Below are 21,709 nucleotides of genomic sequence, written 5' to 3' on the forward strand. Positions count from 1 at the left end.
TGATATAAAAACTTTGTTCTTGTTTGATTTTATTTAGGACATACCCATAAAAAAATCATTCGACAAATGACTATATTAATATTTCAATACCATTTTTACATTTTTAACTTAAACTATTAATATATATTATTACATCATGAAAATGAAATTGTAAAGTGATTTTTTTTTCAAAATATGTCACAATATAATTTTACTTGTATTTAAAAAACTTTAGTTGTGAGTCATTGTTAAAAATTAATTGATTTATAGGCATCAACATAATTTTTCAAATTTGATCATACATTTAAAAAAAATGAAAATTTTAATTAAACTTTTGTAGTCTTTATTTCAACTATATAAGTGTAATACTATACCGTATTTTAATTTGATAAATATTATGCATTATTTATTTACCGTGGGAAAACAAACAAATTCTCCCAAATCTAGATGATTCCAATATAGGATTTATCCAGAGCCATGCCCCAACATCACATGACCACTGCATGATTCCAATATAGTATATAGATAGATTATAGGAATCATGAAGGGATGGGGCCCACCATGAATTAACGTCCTTATCCCATCACCACGTACCCCACATTATCTGAGAATAGGACAAACCACACTGCTAAATATATACTTAATTTTTCATCTCCCACAGTTTTACCAAGTCTTCATCCTTATCCACTTTTGTCTCCTCTATTCTCACTCTTTCCACCTCATGTTTTTACTACATCCACTCCCCATCATCACATCCTAACCAAAATAACTTACACTTGGATGCACCAAAACATTCTCTCCCCCATTTTGGACATAGATATTTTATGTCTATACATCATCATCCTCTATATATACACTCTCCACAACCACTTTAACATCCCCCATTACTCACTTTTCCTCCATCAACTCTTCCAACATGGTTCTGCTAGAGAAGCTCTGGGATGATGTTGTCGCCGGCCCTCAACCCGACCGTGGCCTTGGCAAGCTCAGAAAACTCACCACCCTCAAAACTGGTGCACCCTTTTTTACATCCATCGTTCTGCTAATCAACAACATAATATAAAATTACATGTTTTAGATGTTCCACTTTTAACGTTTCTCAAACTCATGGATGTTGTAGATGAAGGAGAAAGTAGCAAGTTGCAGAAGAGCTTGTCCATGCCCGCATCTCCGACAACCCCTTTGACTCCGTCCACACCTACGACACCGGGATCGGGGCGTAAATCTGACAACGTTTGGAGGAGCGTGTTCCATCCCGGGAGCAACTCTGCCACCAAGACCATCGGTGCTCAGATGTTTGACAAACCTCTTCCCAACACTCCCACTGTCTACGATTGGTATATACATACATATATATATATATATATATATATATATATATATATATATATATATATATATATATATATATATTCTTTCTCCTTTACAATAAAGTTTGTACTCCAGATCTTGTATTCTTATACCTTGTTATTGTTTCTACGTTCTCTTTATCATATCAACCTTGCATGCATTCAAATATATATTGCATACGATAGCAAGGATGATTCTTATTATCATACCAAAAGATTAATCATGTTTTCGCTTTTTTACCTGATTTTCTTTTCTGTTATATGTATTATTAGATCTAACTCTCACTTATCACTTGACAACTTTTTTTTTTAATAAATAGTGCGGTTTATCTTTGCTAATATTTACAGGTTTGGATCATTATTATGTCTTGGGTACTATTACGTACTTGTTTTTGCTTATGGGATGCATTTTATTGAGTACCCACGATTGGGGAGATGTAGACAGTTAGATCTAGTGAAAATCAACGGCTGATCTGAAATGACTTAAATCAAACGGTTATTGTTGTAAAGGTTGTGTGCTGAGATGAAAGTGGCTGTATTTGATTGCAGGCTGTACAGTGGAGAGACCAGGAGCAGGCACCGCTGAGGCGTGTAGGAGGCGCGTGGGTTGCATGTAAATATTGTCGTTTTTCGTTGATCGCATGCCACGTTTGCAGCTACTATCATAATGTGTCGAGAATTTATTGGTCTGTTACTAACTAAAATGTTACCGGTGTGTTTTGTTTTCGTGAGCAAGTTAATGTAAAATGCTAAATAACTAGCATGTTTTGTTTGTTCTTTTAAGTTTTGTTAATTAGCCACATATGCCTTGAACTTTGGCATCTGGTTAATCTCTTTACCCTTCTGTTAAGTATTAATATTAAATAATAAAATTGTGTTAAAACAGTATGTTTTATAACTTTATAAGTTTTTGATATATTTTACTTCAAATAAATTTGATTATATATTAATGACACCACTAGAATGGGTGAGATTTGTCTTGGCTAAAGATAGAGACGAATATAATGTTATCTGGTAATAACGCACGATTAATTTAAAAATGGTACGAAATTGATGGCTGTTTATTTAGTAATAATTGGAGATTTTGGTGTTCATGAACTTTGACATTTTTTAAGCTTTAAGCAAATGAAGGATGTAACAATGACAGAGATATCTTATCTGTAGTTTGAACATCGAAAATTTAATATCAGGAAACCTTGACTTTTCTGTCTTGATATTTAACTTTTAGGAAAAAGAAAACAATAAATCAGATATCCTATCCTTTTCATTTCAGCTTCTACACATTGATTTGTATTTTAGACAAATCATACCAAAGCTTATCCCTGGATTCTTTTTAAATAAAATGAAAATGAAAGAAAAAAAAAGTTGAAATTAATTTATTGCCTGTTTTTTTTCTTCTTGCCTTTGTCTTACTTGTTCTTATCCAAACCAAAGGGGGCCTACCAGTAAAGCTTATCCTAGATTTCAGATACAAACATAAAATAGAAATTCATTGCCAAATAATTCGAAATATTTTTTTAATAAAATTATTTACTATTTGGGTGGGAGATCTGTTACACTTTGTTCTTTTGTAGGGATTTAGAAGAGATGATTTGGAGAGGTGATTTCAATGGATTTGAGAGTAATTTTTTTGTTGTTTTTTGAATAGATTTGTCGGTAATTAAAAGTGGATTTAGAAGTAAAATTTATAAAAATTAGTGTAAAATTTGACTGTGATAAATAAAAAATATGTAATTGATAGAAATTAAAAGTTACAAAAATACCCTTAATAATAAAAGTATTATATAAAATAATAAATAATAATAATAAATAATAATAATTATTATTATTATGTTGTTGTTAGAAGAAAAATATAAAGATTATAAACTAAAGCAAGGATAAATATGAAAATTGGTTTAAATCCTCGTAAATCTTCTTATCCTTGCAAAGATTGAAAATCTCGTAATTTCTTCCTTTTTCATCCGTGCAAATCGTTGAAAACGAAGAAATTTTTACTTTTCTGTGCATATTCACGTGAACATGATTTTCCTTTTAAGCAAACAGACTGTTAATGTCTAAATACTTATTTTTGGATATAGCAATATATTAATATGATTGTGCATCATCATGGTCCCTAACAGTGTGATCAAGTTTATTAAATAGTGCATAAAAATCAGATATTAATTTTTTCAGAATAATTTGAAAAACTTACAAACTTTAAGTAGAATTTTACTTGTGTTAAAATTCACTAAATTTTCATTTATAAGACTTTTATTAACAAATTTGGTTTTAATTTCACTTAAAAAATTGTAATACTGTTACTATAAAATGATATTTAGTATGTTGTTATTTGATTTTAAAACATGTAATATAAGAAACTTAATTTTGTTAAAGTGTTTTTTTAATGCGTATACTTTTTAATGATTGTTTGTTTTTATGTTAACATTAGAACTTCATTAAAATGGTATCAAACTCTTGTCATCATTGTAAAATATATAAAATAAAATAGAATAATGGAGTACCCTTCACTTTTATTAAACTTTTCTACAACTACGATTAATCAACATTTGCTGGTGATGTCTCAAAATTTAAGTTTCTCTAATCAACTACGATTACTATATGTATGTATATACAGACATAGAGTATTAATACGGTCGATCGTCGGGATATAGAAAAAATGATCTGTCACAACCAAAATTAATTAAACATTTAATTAGTTTAAACAAGTTAATAATAAGTTGTTAATTACATTTATCCATTTATTGTAATATTAATTACATTGTCATTGAACCTGAGATAACTTTATTATTGAAGCACCTTTAATTGAAATGGTTGGAGAAGAGATTATCTGAACGAGAGAGGATAATATTAAAATAGTGTATGTTGAATATCACATCCACACTCAACTATAAATTATCATTATCTTGTAATAACTCTTTCTCAGGTCTTTTATTATAATGAAATAATCTTCTTTCTTCTCTATTCCCAAAACTTAATTGTTCTACTTAATGTTAAAATATATTTTATTATACATATTGAATGGTCTAGATTGTTACTTTTGAACAAAACCAGATGATCACTTAATTGTTCTACTTAATATTTAAATATATTTTATTATATATATTGGATGGTCTGGATTGTCATTTTTAAACAAAATTAGACGATCAATAAAAAGTAAGAAAAAGTAAACGAATAAAGGACATACAAATAATTAAATGGACAAGACGACGACCAGTATCATGGTCGGTCGGTTACGGTCAATAAATAAATTCCTGGTTATGATTAAAGTAAATATTAATTATGAGTGATTGGGTTAAGATTGAGCTTAGATTAAAGTTTTGTTAATCTAAAGCACATAACGAAAACTATAAATACAAGTGAAAGGTAAAAAAATAAGTGTTCACATTTACTGTGCGTTTATTTCTGATATCCAATTATCGACTTAGATATTAAAGAACACACTTCCACATAGCGAACAATAGATAATGAATTAGAGTAGCTACCAAATAAAATCTAGAAAAAATTGTGAAAGTGTCAGAAATGACTCGACCTCATAACCGAAACATTATCAGTTAAGTAAATTAAATAGTATTAAAAAGTAAATAACTTTTGAAGTAACTTTGTTTGCAAAACGAAAAACTAATTATTGTATAATGTAAGAGAAATTGTTGGTCTCTTGAAGGCCCATTGCACAAAGGCTAAAGAGCTCGCTAACCTGTGTGGATTTTGGTTCTTAGGGTGTTTGGGAAAGGAAAGTAGAGAGTGTGTAGAATTCTCATATCTCTAAGAACGCTTCTATCAAAACCCAATTTTTGTTTTTTCAATTATTTTCTTTGGTTATGGCTTTATTAGATTAAACAATGATTGCTCTAGGAAAATAAGTTTTTTTAACATGTTTGTATATAGAGACTTAATTAATATATTTTTTTCTATATCTATATTTATAATTCGCTTTGACCTCTATACTATTTTTTACTCAATTAAATATAATATTATTTAAATAGGATTAATTTGATTTTTAATCAAATTAATGCTAAAACAATTTAAAAGTGTCATTCTATATTATTTTCTATGTTTCTTCACCTCTTATCACTTCCTTCACCTCCTATTAAATATTCATTTTCCATCAAAGTTTTCAATCCCATTTAAAAATTTACTCCAAAAAAAAGAGGCAAACTTTTCAATGAAGGAAGAGGAAATTGAAAAAAGGCGAAGAAAAAAACATATTAGAGTTATAAAACACAAAATGATTAAGATTATAACAAGTGAGATTCCTAATAGATTTATATCAATTTAAAGTAAGTATCAAATTAATTATATTTAAAAAATGTCGGAAACTCAATTAAATAATTAAATAAAAAACTAAGTGACACATTACTAAAAATATAAGAAGTAAATTATTAATATATATATATATATATATATATTTTTTTTTTTTTTTTCGTGTGTGAATTTAAAAGGGTAAAATCTGATGTTAATCAAATAGTTGAAAGCTTATGAACAAATTTAAAAGTAAAACTTTTTTTTAATTGGATCAATTAATGACAATCTTTAAAAAAATTAATTTATAATAGATAAAAATTAAGAAAAATATTCTATTACGAAATAAATTCACTTAAAATCCAAAGCATTTGTTATATTAGGAGCAATAAACCCAAAGCAGTATATGTAGCTTGAACTTCAAATTGAAGGCTTTCATCTTCATACTCACTCTTCCAAATGGTTCCATTAGAAACCGTTAGCTGTGCTCGGAATTTCGCAGTCATGGTCAGAGTTCGGGGTCCTGTGAGTTTCTCTTTTTCTATCTTCTCAAACGCGCCGCCGTTTACTCTATTATCATCTCTCACTCAGCTTGCAATTAACTTTTCAGGACCCAAAAGGGTTGAAGATGAGAAAACACGCTTTTCATCAATACCGGTTTCTAACCCCACCCGTGATCTTATTTTTGTTTTTGTTTATTAGAAGTTTCGTTTTTTATGAACTTATGGTGGCGGGTTTTGGTTTTCTCCTTCCGGGTATGCGTAGTTCTGGTGAAACAACTCTTTCAGCTTCGGGGATGCTTGTACCAGATACCCTTTATGATGCTCAAGTAGCTACACGTCTCTATGGTGGTAACTGCGAGGACAGGGTTTTTGTTGTGACAGTTGCCTCGGTTGTTGAACCTTTTCTGTCCCCTCAACATAGAGAAAATATTCCTCAGGTTGGTGTCCGTAGATATTATAATTAATTAAGTTGGAAAGGTTAACGCAACAGCAATTTTGGCCGCAACGTCGAAGTGTTTGGGTTGTTAATATGGCCGTCATAGTCTGCAATTTCGTGCATTATCTGTGAACGCAATGAAACTGCCACTGCAACATCAAATTAAAATCATTTATTTGTTTTTTTATATTTTCTAAAGTTGCTTTGTGCGTGTGTATTTTAAATTGTGTAAGTTGTGCTTTTCAGGGCAGGCCAGACTTGATTTCTGGTGTTCGGATTGATGTTATGACCGAGAGCACCAAAGGACATTCCAATCAGGGAACGCCTTGCTGGCTTATTGCGCAGCTTTTGTCATTTGTAAGCATTTTGAACAATTTAGTTTCTTATTGTGCTATCTTCTAAATAGTCAATGATCTGTTGCCCGTATGTTTTTGAGAAACAACAATGTTAGGATTCATGTGGTGTGACTTCTATACCATCGTTTATTTAAATTTAAATTTGTAATATTTGTTTCTCAATAAGCTATGATTTTTTTCTTTTATAATTAAACCGCTATTTTCTAGTTCAATGCTCATTAGATTTCTGCACCATGCAGGTTGATATTCCTACTTCATCTGATTGTCTCCAATCACTTATCGAAGCATCTTTGGGTATACCAGAGTTTGAATGGGAAGTTGGTTGGTCTTTGGCATCTTACAATAATGATTCTCAACGGTCTAGAGATGTTTTTCAAACTCAGGTTAGTTTGTTCTTAAAAAGGTTTCCTTTTACCTGTTGTGATGAATTACTTTACCTTAAAAGTTTGTACCTGTACGCGAAGAGATGTGACATGTATGTCACAATTTGTATTATATTTGCTTAAAAAAGGTAGTTAAACTCATGATTGGATTATCGTAGTGCATGTATGTATGTTGCTTCTGGGAGCAAATAATGAATCTAAAACCCTGGAAATCTTTTCTTGCTGGTCTGTAATTTGAGTTTTTATTCTTGGCATGAGATAGAATGATGTAATAATATAGTAATAAAAAGAGAGTTGACTGAAATTTATTGAATCCATGCCAAGACTTTGGGTATTTGCTGAATTTCATTGACATTTATCTTCTGAGTTTTGTAATGTCACTTAAAGTGTCTAACAAACACTATTTCCCCTTTATCTTTGTATGCTCAAGTTTTAGCTTTTCAAAAGCTAAAACGGGAAAAGAAGGAGCCTATGTGGCATGTACTTTTGAATCCAATCACTATTCAAGCTCTCTAACTTATATGGTTCTGGCATGCGTGCAATTTTTTCCTCTGTTTTCCTCCTTCATATCTCCTTTAAATACCTGCTAGTCTGCTACGTTGTGTGGAACTAAATGTTGGGTGGAGAAATTCACCAAGAGAATTCACTCAATATGACAAAGGAGAATGATGCATTGGGTGAGCGAACATAGTAGCCAAGACAGAATTAGGAATAAACGAATAAATACATTATGGAGAACGTTGGGGTAGCACTTACTGTAAAAAAGATGGTAGAAACTGGTCTTCTCTGGTTTGTGGATGTGTGGAGACTGGAGCCTTGTAGAGAGTAAATCAGTTGAACGGAAACTCAATTGCTAGAGGAAAATTATAAGCAGACAGCAAGAAAAATTTAGAGGTAAATGATTTCTTTATATACTTAATTTATGATAGAATGAATATCCATTTAGCTGGTATCATATAATAGAAAAAGACTCTGGGTTAAGGTTAGAAAGCCATGCATTGAGAAATATGTTTAATATCCATGATATGTTTATGGTTGAATATAAGCATTGTATTAGATACACTTGTATTTTAGATTTACCTTTGACAAAAGTATGTATTATTACGCAAATGTCTTGGTTCAATGTTTGTAAGTAGTAGAAAAATTGTATCTCGTATTTATTACATTTATAAATTAAACAGTTTTATGGTATATGTGTAGTTGAAACACATTTTCAGCATATGCTCATCTTTTCTATCTATATGTTTTTCTCAACACATTATCATTCCTTCTATGACGTAGTAGTCTACTGGAGTGATCCCTTTTGGCTTCATTCTAAGTGAGAGTTGAATAGACTGAACAAGGTAAAGTAAGACTTTACTTTGTTAACGCTTCAAGTGCAAAGGGACTTTTTATGCAAAGATATTTTATATTCAGTACTTTAGTTTATGTTAAAACAGTTTCATGTGGTGGTTTAATTTGATCTTTCTTGGTCAGCCTTGTTTTTGGATGCCTTTCTTTTTGCTTTTGGGCATTTAGAGCTTTGATTTCCTTGCGTGATAACTTGTGTGATCTTGAGAAAATCCCTGCAAATTTAAGTGTTGAGATGTATGGACATGGTTGCAATATGATTAGTTCTTGATCTTGTGTGATTATGACCCAGAGGATTGAATATTTGAGTGTGATGAGAATGCAGAGAGCAAGTAAGAAAGCTGTTGTTGCTATGAATTTGATTTTGCATGATTCTTATAGATGCATACACACACTTGGTTGGTTATGAGCTTCTGGTTTGTTTCCACGTCCGAAACTCAACTTGTGTCCTGAGCTTTTGGTTTGTTTCCACGTCCAAAACTAAACTTTTCTTTCACTCTCGATACTTTAAACCATTCACCAAAAAGTGCTTTCTCGCTAGGCCAGAATATCCTGCGAGAGGTAGCTTTTCTGACATGTAGGCTTGTTCAACTCGCTGGGCTTCTTGGTTGGGTTAGAGCTGCCAAGATCTCGTTGGGCGAGTGTTGGTGACTTGTTGCAAAATTCTGACAGCATCTCTTTAATCTTCTCCAATCCTCTATTTTCCTGCAAAATAAACCAAAAATAGATAATTATCACTATCTATGAAAACTATATATAAGTTTTGCATCTTTTCATGGAAATCAACACAAAATAAAGGACAAAAAGGCAAGTAAGAGGTTCTAATAAGTGTGAATAATAAGTAATTATCACACTTATCATAACTATTTTTGTAATAAAATTTATTGGTACAACTGCAAAATATCAAACTGTTCATTTGTGAAAGGATATATACCTCATCTTAAATTGATCCTGTAAACTTTTAACCTGCTACTTTTTAGAGTATCATTCTTCTTCTTGACTGTGTAAATCGCCTTTGGAATAACATCTCCAGGATAATGATATGTAGAAGCAAACATAATATTTTCAGAAGAAGAATGACGAATTTTTATTGCTATTACAGGAGAGATTGGTCACGGGAGGATCTGGCAGTGCAAGTCTTGTATACAAATCACTTACTAGAATGGCAATTTTGAGTGTTTCTTTATCTTTCAGGGTATCTTTCATTTTTATTTATCTTTTTTTTCTCTCTAGTTGAAATCCTTATATTAACTATTATTGTAACATACTAATTACATCTGAAATTATTTTTCTGTTGGTATTCTTTGTTGGTCCATTTAGACTCTTGAAAATAAGTTGTTGGTGATTTTATCAGGATTTGCTGGATACTAAGTTATCTGCCATGAATAAAAGGGGTGATTTTCTTCTGGCAGTTGGGTCTCCATTTGGAGTCCTGTCACCTATGCACTTTTTTAACAGGTATATGTGTGTGTATTTGTTTCGATAAAAGAAAAATAAAATCTGTATGTTACTTCAAAAATGGTTAAACTTTTCTCTTGCTTGTTCTTTGTCACTTTATGTTGTGCTGTTTTTATTTTTTGAGCTGTTGGGATTGCCTATGTGTTGATTTGTATAAGCAGTTATTGGGTCTATTACTGTAGTCACTGCAGTGAATTGGATGGCAATGTTTGGGAATTTTGTGTCATTCAATCCTTTGACATTGTATGGTTAATTGCTTGAATCAGCATCTCTGTAGGATGCATTGCAAACAGCTATCCTTCCCATTCATCTGATGGATCATTGCTGATGGCTGACATACGGTGTCTTCCTGGTGTGAGCCATTTCTCTGTTGCATAATCCATTGGTCATTTATGGAAGTGGTTCTGGCTCAATTTTGATACTCTATCTACCAGGAATGGAAGGCAGTCCAGTTTTCAGTGAGCATGCATGTCTTACTGGTGTCCTGCTCAGACCATTGAGACAGAAGACATATGGGGCGGAAATCCAGGTACCTTGATTACGTTCTCCTTATTTGACATTATTTTAGCCCATTCCAATTTAACACATCATGCAAAACTCTAGTATTCGGTAACAGCTGGTGGTTCCATGGGAGGCCATTGTGAGTGCTTCTAGTGGTTTGCTGCGCAATAGGCCTGAGAATACAGAGAAAGGGTTATGTAATCAGGGGGGTGATCTTTATGCTGCGGGAACTGGGTCTTTTTCTGACACTGACAAATTGGATGTATGCTCTAGGATTAAACGTGAGCATTTATATTTTGGTAGTTCCTCACCATTACCAATTGAGAAGGCAATGACTTCTGTCTGTCTTGTTACTATTGGTGATGGAGTATGGGCATCTGGTGTTTTACTTAACAGTCAAGGTCTCATACTTACAAATGCTCATCTATTGGAACCATGGAGATTTGGGAAAGAACATGTAAGCGGCAGAGGATATGGGACCAATTCAGAAAAATCTTCTTCCACGTCCAAGGGAACTGCCTATCTTGGTGACAGAGTTGAAAGCAATCAAGTTAGTCAAACTTCACAGTTAAAGATGCCAATTATTTATCCTTTCACTGCCAATGAGCAGGGGGGATATAAGTTGTTGAATCCAACTTATGACAACCATAGAAACATACGTGTACGTCTTGATCATATCAAACCTTGGATTTGGTGTGATGCAAAAGTAGTGTATGTTTGTAAAGGACCATGGGATGTTGCCTTATTGCAGCTTGAATCTGTTCTAGATGATCTTTTGCCTATAACAATGGATTTTTCTAGGCCATCCACTGGATCAAAGGCATTTGTCATTGGCCATGGACTATTTGGCCCAAAGCGTGGTATGACCTTGCTGACCCAATCGATCTGTTTCTTTCTTGGTTAGATGCCCTGCTATAAAATGAACGTTAATGTTGCTTATGATTACATTTCTGCAACGCTGGAGTTCCTTTAAACTTTTATTATTTTTCATGTTTTTGTCATTTTATGTTTTTGCTTCAGCAGCTCCAACTATATTTAGTTGGAACTTCAACAAAGGGTAAATAAATAGTTGGTTCAATACAAGTATTGATATATTCCGGTTTGAGTACAAGAACAAAAAAGTTATAGTCATAGTACAAAAACTTTAATTCCTTTAACTTTATTTTAATTCCTGTTAATGCAAAAAATGAACTAGTACTATGTCGGCCTGCCTCTGGTTGATACCGGTTCCCTTTTGTATGTCATCGAGTAGATCAACCAAAAAAAAAACCTTGATACTGAATGAACCATAAAATTGATCGAGTAATGGAGAATAATCATTACATCCTCTCTCGCTTACCTTAAGCTTTGTTAGGGACAAAACCATTTTGAAAATCATAAGCTTTTAGGATTGTTGGCCCTTGACAAACTTGTCTGTAGAATATTGGGTAATGAATTCATAAGGATTTAGATTTCCTAGTTCCTAGTATTAACAAACCCATTGATAATACTTAGATGATAATTTAAAAGTTTAGGTACAACCCAAGACCTGGGGCTGCGATTTAATTATAAAAATTACTATGGTATACAGGGATTAACAACATATAGTTAACTGCAATAGTATGGCGGTAAACCTAATAAGCTACCCTATATCTAAGGTATGTTCTGAGAATATTACAATCAACTCCAATACTTGGGTATTTTAATCTTTAGGCCTTTGCTTATTTTTTATTCCTTTTAAAACAAACTTGTTTGTGAAAACCATCAAGGGTCATATGCATCAATGCAAATGATACATTAGATGTTATCCTTGAATTTATTTATTTTTTTGCTATGCTATATGTTTCTATTGTGATAATTTGTCAGTCGGGTGATTAGTCTGACGTGTTGCATCTAATTTTATAAACAACCAATTCAATTGCGGTGGGTTTTTTTTTTTTTTTTTTCTATTTCTTTTGTCTAACTTCGGAAGTCATATATTTTTATTAGGATTCTTCCCATCTGTTTGCTCTGGTGTGGTAGCAAAAGTGGTTGAGGCAAAGACTCCTCAATCTTATCTGCCCATTCAACCTGAGCATCTGCACAATCGTGAGTACTTCCCGGCAATGCTCGAAACAACTGCTGCTATTCATCCTGGTGCTAGTGGCGGTGCCGTCATCAATTCAGATGGTCACATGATTGGCCTGGTTACAAGGTATTGCCACCAACTTTCAATACCACCATACCACCTTCTCCTATTCCTGTTGGTCATTGTGTGCCGAACCACTAGATTTGAGTTGTTTAATTGCTAATCATTTGTCACAATGATTCTATTGGCATTGTAGCTCAGGATCGTAGTCTTTAAATAAAATATATATACGAATAGGTGGTTCTATTGTTTGTTTTGGATTGTCGGCAGGATTTTTCTCTCAGGAAACCAAGAATCTGCAAATCAAAATTCCCTTTCCCTTTTACTGAAGCTATGTTTTTAAGGCAATATGATTATTTTCGATGAAATTCTTTAGCTTAGAGACGTCCTGTCTCTACAGCATGACTGCACAATATTGTCATTTCTTGATCCTATTTTTACTCATAGGTGCTCTGTCTGGTCCAGTTTTTTCTCTGTATAGTATAAGCTTTTGTGATATTAATTTTCTTTATTGATTGTTCCTAAATGGTTGTAGATTATTAAACTTCCATCTTTAATTATATAATGTTTTTGACACAGCAATGCAAGGCATGGAGGAGGAACAGTAATACCTCATCTTAATTTTAGCATTCCATCTGCTGCTTTGGCACCCATCTCCAAATTTTCAAAAGGTATGTTTTTTAACTAATTGTTTGGTCCGACAATGAATGTTACTCATGGATGGTGTTCCCACCTCATCTGATAATGTTACTTTTCCCACTGCAGGCATGGAGGATTTATCACTTCTAAAGATTCTAGACGAGCCAAATGAATACCTTTCATCTATATGGGCATTGATGCGGCCATCATATCCTAATCCCCACTCTGTGCATGATCCACCTCAGTCTGCTACAGACAATAAAAGTAAAGAGAAGGGTTCTCGGTTTGCAAAGTTTATTGCTGAAAGAAAGGACGTTTTCAATGTTGGAAAGAGTGGAGTGCTTCCGAAGGAAGTTATTCCTAGCAAGTTATAGTCTGATTTAAGTCACAGTTTACCTGACTTGTCAATGGATACATTCCTATGATTACATTTCTTCTATTGAATTGTTAGCAAAAAGAAAATAATTTTTAAAAGTCTCTAAACGATTATACTTGTACTTAAACCGAAATTTAAAACTGATTTTACTCAAAACACTTGTTTCTGTTTTGTTCTTTGGGACAGATCTCAAGTAATTATAGGAGAAACTCTTGATAGACCTTTTTCTTCAATTTATATATATATATATATATATATATTCTTTCCCTTCTCTAATCTTTAAATTCTTGTTAAGCAAATTGATTAAATCTTTGTTTTTTTTTGTTTTTGCATTTTAATCAAGATTTAAAATCTGCAGTTATTGTCAATACATATAAGTAATCTAGTTTCGCTGTGATTTCTGATTTAATGAATTAAACAGAATTGTAAAGTTGAATCTTAAAGTATTTTTAGTCAAATCTAATTCAAGGGTCTTTCATTATAAGTTTCAAAGATTTTTTTAAAATGAACCAGAATTCAAGTTATGTTGTTTGGATTTGGATTAAGGGAAAGATGCTGTGACTTAAGTGAATTTAAAATACAAGTTTATGTATGGTGTGATAGGTATAATAAATTTTAAGAAATGTTTTAATAGATAAAATTAGACAATTATATTTTACCCTTAAGAATAAATGCGATAAATTTAAATATTATTGTTGTTGTTGAACAATTAGATAATTTCTTACATGAATTTTAAAATTTATCAAATGTTGACCATTTCATTTGTTCTCCCATAGCTCGTGGATATATTTTTTATTAAAGTATAGTAATTGGATTAGTAAGTCTAAATTTCATATTAAATAAAAAAAACTACGTAAAAAAACGCATAAATTCAAGTGATGTTAGTCGGGCTGGACTTATATCATATTTATACAATTTATCTTTAACAAATCTTTTCTCAAAAAGAGTCATCATATATAATATTATTTTTTTTAACATTTAATAATGTCTATAAGCTCTTACTCACTTGTCATAAAAGAAAATTAATGAAATATTTAGTAGTATATAAATTCCAATAAAAAAAAAATTGTACTAGAAATAAAATATATTATAGTTATTATATGAAAAAAAAAGTATTTTCTCCTTTATTGATTTAAATCAAATCCACTAAACAGATTGGATTCATTCAATATCGTAGGGCCAATAGTTGTCTCAAAAACGTGAATTGAAAATTGGTCTCTTTATGATAAGAAATAGCGTTCAATGGAAGCCAGTTGAAGCCTACTTGTGTTTTGTGGTCACCAAAATGATGTTCATTCGCACCTTCATACCTTTTTCTCTTTAATGCAATATGTCATGATATACTTTCATATATATATATATATATATATATATATATATATATATATATATATATATATATATATATATATATTTATTTATTTTCTTAAAAGAAATTAATATATTTTTTTCATAATATCCGAAGATTCATTTAATGTTATCTTTAATTTTTTTTGTCTTTAATTTAATTCTTATTTTATTTTAAAAAAATTAATATTATTTCTTTCATTAAATTAATATAGACAACATTTGAAAGATGATAGCATGTCAATACCATAATAATAGAAAGACTAAAAAATTGGAAAAATCTAAAATCGTTAACACAAATCACAATTCAAACGGTGTGAGTACGAATTTAGTTAAAAGGAACTAACATGTTCTTTTTAAATAAAATAAACATTAAATTAAATACAATTTTTTTAAAAAAAATAATACTAAGTAAATCCTTTAAATATTGAAAAAAAATCTATTAAACCTTAAAGAACCTATTTATATCTTTTGTAAAATGCAAGGTGTACTGTCCTTATTATCATTAGCATTAACTCAAATGAAAATGAAAAAGTATAATGGAACTTCAGAAACTTTTATAATAAGAGATAAAACTATATCTTTCTATTTATTTAATCTCTCTTTATTAAGGCTTTCAGTATGTGTAAGAAAAAGAAAATAAAACTAAAATCATATTTTCATAACTTCAAATTAGTTTTGAGTAAGAGTTAATCCGTAAAAGTTATTTTTTTTTATAATTTCTCTTAAACCTAATTTTTAATTCGTATACAAACAAATTTTAGTCTATGAAAAAGTTAAATTTATTTTAACTTAAATATTTTTATCCTATAGGCTTGCAATTGTGTATATTTTTTCTCAAAAAATTTTAGTCTCCAATTTCTAAAATTAAGCAATCTTGGTTCAATATTAACCTATAACAAACAGATAACATTTTATATTAGTAATAATGATATATTAATAAAATTTAAAATAATTTAATTTTAGAAAACTAGAAGAGCAAATGCACAATTAAAATTCTATAAAAACGAAATTACAAATTCATAAAATTGTAAAGACCAAAGATAAATTTAATATTTTTAATTTTCTCTCTGCAGATACTTAATTTCCTTCAAAATAAATTCTTGATATTGTTAAAATATCGTCCATCATTTTCTTTACAGCATTCAATATTTGTGGCAAAAAAATGGGTAGAGCCGAATGGGCCCGATTAACCAAGTGAATTGAAAAATTAGTTCATTATCATAAATAAAAAGCATCTTCTTATAGATATTTAAAACAATTATGCAATTAAATTTAAAATTTTAAACCATTAATTAAATTTAAACAAAAAAAATCATATCAATCTAATCATATGATACCCATACTTTGAACTCGATAAAGTTATAAAGTGACCATTTGAAAGTTAAATTGATGCAAATAATTGAATCGAATCGGGTGATCAGAGCTATTGGTTCAAGTTTTTATATATCTTACCATAAGTTTAATATGATTTTCTTTAGATATAAAAACGCATTGTCATGTTAAGGTAGATTTTTTTTTAATAAGCAACTAACCTAATTTAAAAAAATATAGAAACTTATATTGCTTAAAATTTAGTGTGAAATTAATTAAAACTACACTAATTTTAAATTGATTTGTGTCATTAATTATTTTAAACTATGATTTTCAAACACAAAATTGATTTTACTTATTTAATAACATATACGCAATTCAAATGTTATCCACTCAATTTTTCATGGGTTTAAGAAATTATTTTATATTAATTCCTTCATATTATATATTTTTTATTTTTCTAACCATTTTGTTGATTTGCAGCACTTAAAGTGAGTGGTGTTAAGAGTTTTGTGATGAGTGATTGAGTGGTTAAGAATAAAGTGATATTTTGAAGTAGATTCTGTGGAGGAATTTGTCAGTATTAATAAACAAGCTTCATCACAAAGTAAAGTCATTTTCAGAATAAGCAAGTGCCAGGTTTTATATTTACTTACAAAAAATGTGCAACATTTCGAATAGTATATTTTTCTGTTCCAATTTGCTTCTTTCTTTCACGATGTGACAAAGAATAACATACTTACAAATTTATAAAATTAATAATTTATGAGGTGATTTAAAGGAAGAAAATAAAAAAAATCTGATTTTTTCACAAGAATAAATGATCTCATATATCTACTTCTTTTGTTCTTCTTCATTGTCACTAACACCTTTTTACTCACTTGCACATTTCTTCTATCTTTTGCATGTAGAGATCCCTTAACAAAAATCTTTATCAAGTTGTTTCATGTGTATGGATTATATATAATTAAAAAAAAACTTTATTATAACGAATATTTCCTACATGTGAGTAATTTTAAATAGCAGACAAAAATTTTATGTAGATAATATATATATATATATATATATATATATATATATATATATATATATATATATATATGATAAAAAAAACATTATTAACCAAACTTGTAGGATAATAAAAACAACATAACCATTAATAAGGACACAACAAGATGGACATCAAGTTTGTTTAAACTGATTTTTTTTTTATAACTATTGATATTGCCTTATTTGGATTTGCTGATGAACTGATTGAATATTAAATTTAAAATTTTATTAAATTTCATGGTGTATTTTTTGTTTTTAACTTTTCCTTATTTAGTAGGTCTAATGATACCAAAGAAAATGCATAATAGATTTAATTATTTGAAATACAGTTTGCAAAAAATAATAACTTTCAAAAGAAAAGTTCTTAGGTAATGTGAATTTGAAACAAGTCATTTAAAAAAAATCCATGGAAAATAACTTATTAAAACATAATTTTTAAAACTACTTATTAACCAACTCATATTTGTAAGGAGCACTACTGAAAAGTCATAGTTGACCAATCCCTGGAAAACTATATTAATCAAATTCATGGAAACAAGTTACAGTATTAATGAAATAGGAAATATTTGCTGTTATTTCCCACATACATATTTGTGGATATTTCACAAAAAAAAAAAGAGTTGATAATTACTTACCATCAAAAAATTTGCTGGAATTTCCCCCCTAGGATTTTATAATTGAAAATTATTTGCGGTACAAATTTTGTTTAAAAATATATATATTTGAAGAATTGTGAGCATGACAAATTGGATTACAAAATGAAATTCATTTTAAATTATTGAACTAGATAAAAAAATCATAAATTCATTTTAATGCATTGTTTTTATTGAAAAATATCTCATTCATCCATACTAATAGCATTTTTAAAGAAATTAAATTAAATTAAGTTTAAAAAATTTTGAAAAGTAAAAAAATTCTAAACAAAATTCAAAATTGTTTTTTTTAATTATTTAAAGATTAAAAGAAAATTAGTTTTAAAATTTTGACTACATTAATTTTCACCAGTTGAGTATTAATGGTAAGATCAATTGAATCTTAAAAAGAAAAATAAATCCCATATGTTACTGTTTATTTTACAAAATTATTATCTTTTCAACTTTTATTCTCTCTTTAAGTTAGATCATAATATATTTTCCTTTATCGTGTTTTATCAATTAAGAGTTCATTGAAAGATCATAATTTTGATTTGAACATTTTTTTAATATTTATTTGTATATTTTAATTTTTGTTATATGTAAAGTTTTCCTAATGAAAAAATGAATTCTTGTTTATATTGATTTAGAGTGATAAAGGAAAGTTATCTTGATTTAATAATAAAAGCAAAAATAACACAGATAATATATTAGTAAATATGAGACTTTAATGAATATTAATTTGAGAACCAACATTCAAATGTTAGTTTATAACTTGAATAAGGGAGAGTCAGTTTTAATATTAGCTTTTATGGAAGAACTACTCAAATTATATTCTTTTTGTAGTTATGTGTTTAACTTTTTTTCTAAATGATGCATCATGTATATGCCTTCTTGGATAATTATATATTATTATTATTATTATTATGAATGGTAAATGAGATTTTTTTAACTTGATGAGATGTTAATTTTTTATTTGATAGCTCAAGTCAAAATCATAAAGATATGATCTGGTGAGAGCTTATAATAATTTTTTACCATCTAATTAGATGAAGAGTTGTCTATTCGATAAGATCACCTTATTGTATAAGATCACTAGATGAAATCTATATCTCAATAAATGTTATATTCTAAATAAAACTTAATACCTTAATTATGAAAGTAGACAAGTTTATATATTGCAATTAAAATGTGATTCAATTTATATGGATGCATTTGCAGAGAAATCTCTAGAGCATAGCTAGAAGATGTCTATATTTTTATAAATTGTAATGCATACATATTTATTTTGTGTTGTAATCCCTATAAAGGAAAAGAGATTATATATATATATATATATATATATATATATATATATATATATAATGATTTGATTTATTTTATTTAGTTAAGATTAAAACATATTCCACACTTGCTTCATTCCCAAATATTTTCTTTTGTAAGTAAATTTCCTAAATGGAGAGTCATATAAGTGCCTGTGTTTCAAAATATATTACATTGAAGGTCAACGAAAGAGTGTTATAGAAACAAACTTGACTATAAGTAATTTTTTTTATTGGAAAACATAGTGTAAGTAATTTATTCTTAAAAGTAATAATGTTACAATATTTACTCAGAGTTAGAATGCCGCCACCAATAGTTGTTGGTTGAAAGATCAGTATTTGTCTGATCAAGTGCCAATAACTGTGTTTTTCTCAAAAGAGCATCTGCTTGAATTCTTAAATTCATCTTTTGGGCAATATTTCTGTTCTAGTTTTGGGATACTTGTTACTGTTTAAAGTACAAGATAGTAGAGAAAGACGTATGGTAAAAAGATTGAGCAAACATATACATATTTCAAAAAGATATTTTTATAATATTCTCATGGACATAACCAGCACAGCAATTTTAGCATATGATATATATATATATAGGAAAAAAATTGATAGAAGATATAGAGCTTTCTCATAGGCCAATAATACGGGAGACATTATTTAGATTATTTGTTCTTGCTTGCTTTGCCTTCTCTTGCACACCTAATGGCAAAAGGCTCTTTTGTTGTTATTTTTATACTAGCTTGCCTCAATATTCTTTCTTCTCCAATTCATCAATGCCCATATTCAGATGCATTCTTGCGACGCCTTTCATTATGTCCAGCCAAACGCCTTCTACAACTCCTTTTTGATTCATCAAATTCTGATAGCTCATGAAACCTGGAAAACCAAAATACTACTTACTCAACTCATAGGAAATTTTAACAACATCAAAGGACACCTTCAAATATCTAAGTTAACTTGATTCGAAAATGATATTATTTAAAAGATAAAGTAAAATTAGCAGCTTTTGAGAAAGTATGATAGGACAATTATTATACAAAATTCAAATTGTATGAGGTGATTTCATCAGTGAATTTTTTTTTTCTTTAGTAAACACTTGTAGAAAAAATTATTTAAACGTACCTTATAGAATGACATCTTTGAACCTACATTTTCCCAGAAGAGAAAAGAAATAATATTTTATTTGAAATGGTTTTGTGAATTCAAGTAGCTTGAAATTCCAAAAATAGGTTAGTTCTCGATCGACATATTTGCAGTTTTCTTTTTGAATGGATGAATGTTCCATTTATTGATGGGTTTGTATTACCCTAAATCATATGCCTAAATCAAAATGATTGATAATCAGATTGTGTTGAGATCATCCCAATTTTCCCTCTTCATGGAAGATAGTCCAATCTGATGGATTGAAACAAAATCAGCACTATTTTTGTCTTGTCAGCTTCATGGATTAAAAACAATGGCACCAAAAATTTAAGTGAAACCTTAAGTCAAAATGCTATTCATTCTATCCACGGAATGGTAAGTGCCATTTAGGATGATTCTATGTTATTCTTGAACCCAAACAATGTCCCTGTTTTAGCACAAACAGTTTGCCATCAAGAATGTATCATACCTTTGGGGGTAATCGATTTTCGATTTGAACACATTCCATAAAAATGCACCTTAATGCATAATAATGTTGAGAAGGAGTTAATCATTTTTCTTAGAACTAAAGCAATACGGTTAGACACTGTCAGTTAACGTTCTCCATAAGCTCTATGCTAGGTAGGAAATGAAAAAGAACCTCAGACACATTTCATATACTGTTTGTTTTGACACTTGAAGCAAGTATACCCTAAGAGTTTTGTCTTCTGGCTAGGGTTGATTGGAAAGGGCAAAGGGTATATACATAAACAGTTGTAAAGAAACCTCTTGAAATACACATATAGCTGGATCCACAGACACAACATAAAGGAACAGTTAAATTGAATAGAAAAGATTGATTAAGGTTGTCGACCTACCTACTGCATTGTTGGCAAAACCGTTGATGCTGCTCTGCAATGAGCACTGCAGGAGCCTTGGCATGGTACTCACAAACCTTGTGACGCCTGTGGTAGGGCTTAGCATCACTGAGATCAGCATTACAACCATCAACTTGACATGAAGGTGGCATTGAGCCTCCAGCTTTGGAGCCTCTCTTGTTAGTCACCACCCTCTTCTTCCTACCGTCCTCTCCGTACTCACTTCCCTCCTCCTCTTCCTCCTCCTCATAATCATCATCTTCTTCCTCCTTGTAATTCATTCTCCTTTTCCCCTCACTCCAACTTTCATCCATAAGTTCAGGGAAATTTTGGATGATGATGATCTGTCTGGAAAAGGTTACGGAGAAGTCAAG

The 21,709-nt window shown here is 29.9% G+C and overlaps 3 protein-coding genes across 8 annotated transcripts; 2 read left to right on the plus strand and 1 right to left on the minus strand.

Annotated features, from left to right (window-relative positions):
* The first annotated feature begins 830 nt into the window (after positions 1–830).
* Positions 831–2,226, plus strand: LOC106775041 (dormancy-associated protein 1). Its single transcript, XM_014662069.2, has 3 exons — positions 831–992; positions 1,100–1,316; positions 1,878–2,226. The coding sequence occupies exons 1-3, from the start codon at positions 896–898 to the stop codon at positions 1,912–1,914; spliced, it is 351 nt and encodes a 116-aa protein (XP_014517555.1). The 5' UTR covers positions 831–895; the 3' UTR covers positions 1,915–2,226.
* A 3,734-nt stretch (positions 2,227–5,960) lies between these two features.
* Positions 5,961–13,894, plus strand: LOC106775925 (glyoxysomal processing protease, glyoxysomal). 6 transcript variants are annotated; one of them, XM_022786534.1, is made up of 13 exons: positions 5,961–6,092; positions 6,178–6,507; positions 6,753–6,863; positions 7,102–7,245; positions 9,698–9,790; positions 9,950–10,053; positions 10,320–10,405; positions 10,488–10,582; positions 10,670–11,215; positions 11,306–11,453; positions 12,523–12,727; positions 13,241–13,332; positions 13,427–13,894. In XM_022786534.1, exons 1-13 carry the CDS (start codon positions 6,027–6,029, stop codon positions 13,672–13,674), a joined length of 2,268 nt encoding a protein of 755 aa, XP_022642255.1. In that variant the 5' UTR covers positions 5,961–6,026; the 3' UTR covers positions 13,675–13,894. The 6 variants fall into 6 exon arrangements, with proteins under 6 accessions (XP_022642255.1, XP_022642257.1, XP_022642256.1 ...); XM_022786536.1 differs by having other exon boundaries at positions 11,306–11,414; XM_022786535.1 differs by having other exon boundaries at positions 6,178–6,224; positions 6,333–6,507; positions 10,670–11,453.
* A 5,832-nt stretch (positions 13,895–19,726) lies between these two features.
* Positions 19,727–21,709, minus strand: LOC106775516 (squamosa promoter-binding protein 1). Its single transcript, XM_014662658.2, has 2 exons — positions 21,336–21,709; positions 19,727–20,211 (listed from the first exon to the last, which is right to left on the minus strand). Exons 1-2 carry the CDS (start codon positions 21,647–21,649, stop codon positions 20,106–20,108), a joined length of 420 nt encoding a protein of 139 aa, XP_014518144.1. The 5' UTR covers positions 21,650–21,709; the 3' UTR covers positions 19,727–20,105.

The sequence above is a fragment of the Vigna radiata genome, chromosome 10 (genome assembly GCF_000741045.1).
Source record: "Vigna radiata var. radiata cultivar VC1973A chromosome 10, Vradiata_ver6, whole genome shotgun sequence".
Lineage (NCBI taxonomy): Eukaryota > Viridiplantae > Streptophyta > Magnoliopsida > Fabales > Fabaceae > Vigna > Vigna radiata.

Excerpts from the sequence above, each read along its gene's own strand:
- LOC106775041 (XM_014662069.2), top strand. The coding sequence starts at position 896 with ATGGTTCTGCTAGAGAAGCTCTGGGATGATGTTGTCGCCGGCCCTCAA. Across the intron at positions 993-1,099 it reads ACTCACCACCCTCAAAACTG|ATGAAGGAGAAAGTAGCAAG; the intron begins GTGCACCCTTTT and ends TGGATGTTGTAG. Across the intron at positions 1,317-1,877 it reads ACTCCCACTGTCTACGATTG|GCTGTACAGTGGAGAGACCA; the intron begins GTATATACATAC and ends ATTTGATTGCAG.
- LOC106775925 (XM_022786532.1), top strand. The coding sequence starts at position 6,027 with ATGGTTCCATTAGAAACCGTTAGCTGTGCTCGGAATTTCGCAGTCATG. Across the intron at positions 6,093-6,177 it reads TGGTCAGAGTTCGGGGTCCT|GACCCAAAAGGGTTGAAGAT; the intron begins GTGAGTTTCTCT and ends TTAACTTTTCAG. Across the intron at positions 10,406-10,487 it reads TGACATACGGTGTCTTCCTG|GAATGGAAGGCAGTCCAGTT; the intron begins GTGTGAGCCATT and ends TCTATCTACCAG.
- LOC106775516 (XM_014662658.2), bottom strand. The coding sequence starts at position 21,649 with ATGGATGAAAGTTGGAGTGAGGGGAAAAGGAGAATGAATTACAAGGAG. Across the intron at positions 20,212-21,335 it reads TTTTGCCAACAATGCAGTAG|GTTTCATGAGCTATCAGAAT; the intron begins GTAGGTCGACAA and ends TTGGTTTTCCAG.